Here is a 3,747-nt window from a genome sequence, read left to right as displayed (position 1 = left end):
ATATATATATATATATATATATATATATACTTGCAGATAAACAACAAGTGACGACCATTCTTATTATTTCGTAAATTGCAGCGCGGTTTAATTTTCTGGAAACAATGCCATTTCGTTTCTTTTTCCTTTTCTTTTTTTTTTATATTTTTCCTCAATTCTTTCAAATTTTGTTTGATTTTTTTTTCTTCATTTTCTACTTCAGCTTTCATATTGACCAGTTTACAAATCTGCAATGTGTTCTTACGAAGATAATACACTGCGGTATCAAAATGATTTGGAAGCAATAATAGCAATGAAATGAAAAGTCTATGACACGATTTAAACACGGAACTGAGAATTTTGAACGGAAAAATGAACAAACAGAAACCAGAACTGCAATGGAAAAAGAACACGATAAAAACTACAACAAAACACAACATACAAACCCTGGAACGAAAGTTAATTTATAACTCTTCCACAAAAGGAACTAGGGTTTTAGTGTAGTACCACACAGCGCAAATTTTGTGAAGGTTCTGCTAGTTGATCACCTTTACAAACAAGCAATTTAGCGGTGCCAGTAGGGAAAACAAATATCAAGCATAAAACGTATTTAAAAATGACTTACCCTTCCTTTCAAGATGGGAATTGCGAGTACAAAAGACAAGAACCATACAATTGTAATTACTATTCTTGCATGAGATATCGTACACAAGTATTTCGACTGCAGTGGATGCAATATAGCCATATACCTGTCAGATAAAGAAAAAAAGAGGGGTAGAGATATTATTGAAGGAAGCAGAAATCAAAAAGGTACATGTCTATCTTCGTTTATCACGTTTGGTTGGTTCTAAGAAAAAATAGCGTATTATATGAATCAGTGATAAATGAATGGTAGAAAAATGAGTTATAGGGAAAATAGGTTTCGTTCCGAGAACTAAGTTGTCCTGAGCATCGTGTATGGTCGCTGGGGTCCTCTCTTGTGGTCTAAGCACAATCGTTGACTGATCGCCGAGCCGTGTTATCACCGATCGGTTCGTGATAAGCGTAACGAAGCTCACAAAGGGTTATATTGGATGAGTGATGAATTAGCGATGTTAAACAATGATAGATGCATATTTTTTTATATCTTAGACTCAAGTAAACAACGCCAGCCACTAAGGGTGATCGACATAGTAGCGAAAACTTCCTCAAGTCATACTGTACTGCATTAGATAAGAAAAAGACAGATATGAACGTGCAGCCATAGATATTGGATATCAGAAAAATAACAGGGCATTGTTTGGAAAGACGTTGGCCGGGTGTTGATATACTCCATCAGGACTGACTGCGAAAGAAGCTAAAAGAAGGGTAACAATAGAATTAACAACAACAGTAAGAATAGTAATAAGGACAACAACAACAACAACAACAGCAAAAGCAACTAAATAGACAGTAGTGGCTTAAATAAATAAATAGAAAAATGTGAGAGAGGAACATAAAGTGATTTTTAAGAAAGATATTAGAATCCTGAGATCTATTGAAGAAATAAGAAAGTCTTGATGGCTTTTCCTTTTTTTTAGAAGTGAAAGAAGAATATTTCCTTAAACCATAAACTTAATGATCTCCAAACGTCTGAGAAAGGTTGATTTGATGTGCCAAGAACAGAGCAATTTGTAAAAGAATTACGTATATATAGGAACTATTGCAAGTGCTAAGTTACTGTAATATATTTCGACATTGTGTTGCTGCACTAAACTAGAACCGATGGAGAAGGCCAGCAGCGGTCGGTAAAACTGCTAGAAACAGCAACCAAATCTCCCCACATGTCACACTCTAGAATGTTTATATAACGAAGCAGCACATATTGAATAATCTCATTCTAGATACACTTAGCCAGAAAAGTAATGGACGGAAAGAGTGTTTCTGGAACCATGACTAATTAAGCTACCATATGCTGACTGATGTAAAGTTAAGCAACAACAAAATCTACTACCACCACCACCACCACCACCACCACCACAAACATTACTAGTTTTGCCACCGTCATCGCTACTACAACTACTACAACTAATACTAATACTACTACCACAACCACTACTAGTTTTACCATTACCATCACTACTACTACCACCACCACCACAATCACCACTACCACCACTAGTTTCACAACCACCATCATTGCTACTACTACTACTACTACTAATCTATGTTGCAAATCATTTCGGTTACGTGTTACATACTACCAGAATGGTATCATTCAAGTGAAGAGTAGTAGTAGTAGTAGTAGTAGTAGGAGGAGGAGGAGGAGGAGGAGCAGTAGTAGTAGTAGTAGTAGTAGTAGTAGTAGTAGTAGTAGTAGTAGTAGTAACAGCAGCAGCAGCAGCAGCAATAGTAGTAGTAGTAGTAGTAGTAGTAGTAGTAGTAGTAGTAGTAGTAGTGGTGGGTCTTCTCTTTGTATAACCACCATCCCCAGGTCAATACAAACACGATAGCCCTATGATCAGATCCATCATTCTAGAAATATTCATTCTGTCAAAATGAAAAAAAAAATTCTTACAATTTAATTTTGTTTTTTGTTTTTTTTTTTACTTTCCACTGAAAACGACGTCAAAATAAAAAATATAAATAAATTTTAAAAATCACTAAAGATAAAACAAAAACGACACCAAAAATTAGAAAAATTCAAATAGTTCATCTGACCTAACCATAAATAACGATAAAGTAGGTGATGAATGCAAATTGATTTGGTTTTTTCAGTCGAAGCATTAATCGGTTACAATCAGAGATTTTTGAGGTTTCTGGTGTTTGCGAATTTTGTAACGGTTTTTCTTCTTAAGTCATTAGATTTGTCGTATCCACGCGTGCACACACATACATACATACATACATACATACATACATACATACATACATACACACATGTATACACACACACATACATACTTACATATATACATAAATACATACATACATACATACATACATACATGCATGCATGCATACATACAAACATATATACATACATACATGCATACACACACACATACATACTTACATATATACATACATACATACATACATACATACATACATACATGCATGCATGCATACATACAAACATATATACATACATGCATACACACACACACACACATACATACATACATACATACATGCATACATGCATGGATACATGCATGGATACATACATACATACATACGTACATACATACACCCATACATATATGCATACATACATACATAAATACATACATACATACATGTATGCATGCATACATACATACATACATACATACATATTTACATACATACATACACACGAGCGCACGCACACAAGTACACACAGACGAACGCAAGAAGAAGAAGAAGAAGAAGAAGAAGAAGAAGACGACGAATATAGTCCCACCCTTTGTGATGAAGTTATGATTTATAGCACCCTCCCACGCAAGCAAACCATAAATTTTGCTTTTTTTTTTTATACCGGAAACAAAATTAGAGAAGAAAAAACCTGTTGAGAAGATGCAAAGCTTCTTTGCTGTTTTGATCCAATTAAATTTCGATATTAAAACCTCAAATTGCTGACTGCAAAAGACAAATCAGAAAGGAGGAATTCCAAGAGCATCGTAGTAAAAGAATAACAGTGTTGGAAATCCTCAATTAGCATTTGAAGACCTGTTACGCTTATCAATGCTTTCGGATGGGCATTTGACGATGTATATTTGTATTTTTGTCTCTCTTGTTTTTCTTCTTCGTTTTTTTTTTTTTTTT

The 3,747-nt window shown here is 34.5% G+C and overlaps 1 protein-coding gene across 1 annotated transcript in view; it reads right to left on the bottom strand.

The window, feature by feature from the left end:
* LOC106867241 (pyroglutamylated RF-amide peptide receptor) overlaps positions 1 to 3,747 on the bottom strand; it is a 173,343-nt gene that overhangs the window by 16,857 nt on the left and 152,739 nt on the right. The window contains exon 4 of the mRNA XM_052974678.1: positions 605 to 728. Coding sequence (XP_052830638.1) covers positions 605 to 728 — 124 coding nt within the window. The remainder of the gene's footprint in view (positions 1 to 604; positions 729 to 3,747) is intronic.

Source organism: Octopus bimaculoides, chromosome 19 (genome assembly GCF_001194135.2).
Source record: "Octopus bimaculoides isolate UCB-OBI-ISO-001 chromosome 19, ASM119413v2, whole genome shotgun sequence".
Classification (NCBI taxonomy): domain Eukaryota; kingdom Metazoa; phylum Mollusca; class Cephalopoda; order Octopoda; family Octopodidae; genus Octopus; species Octopus bimaculoides.
This window is presented reverse-complemented; position numbering and strand designations above follow the sequence as displayed.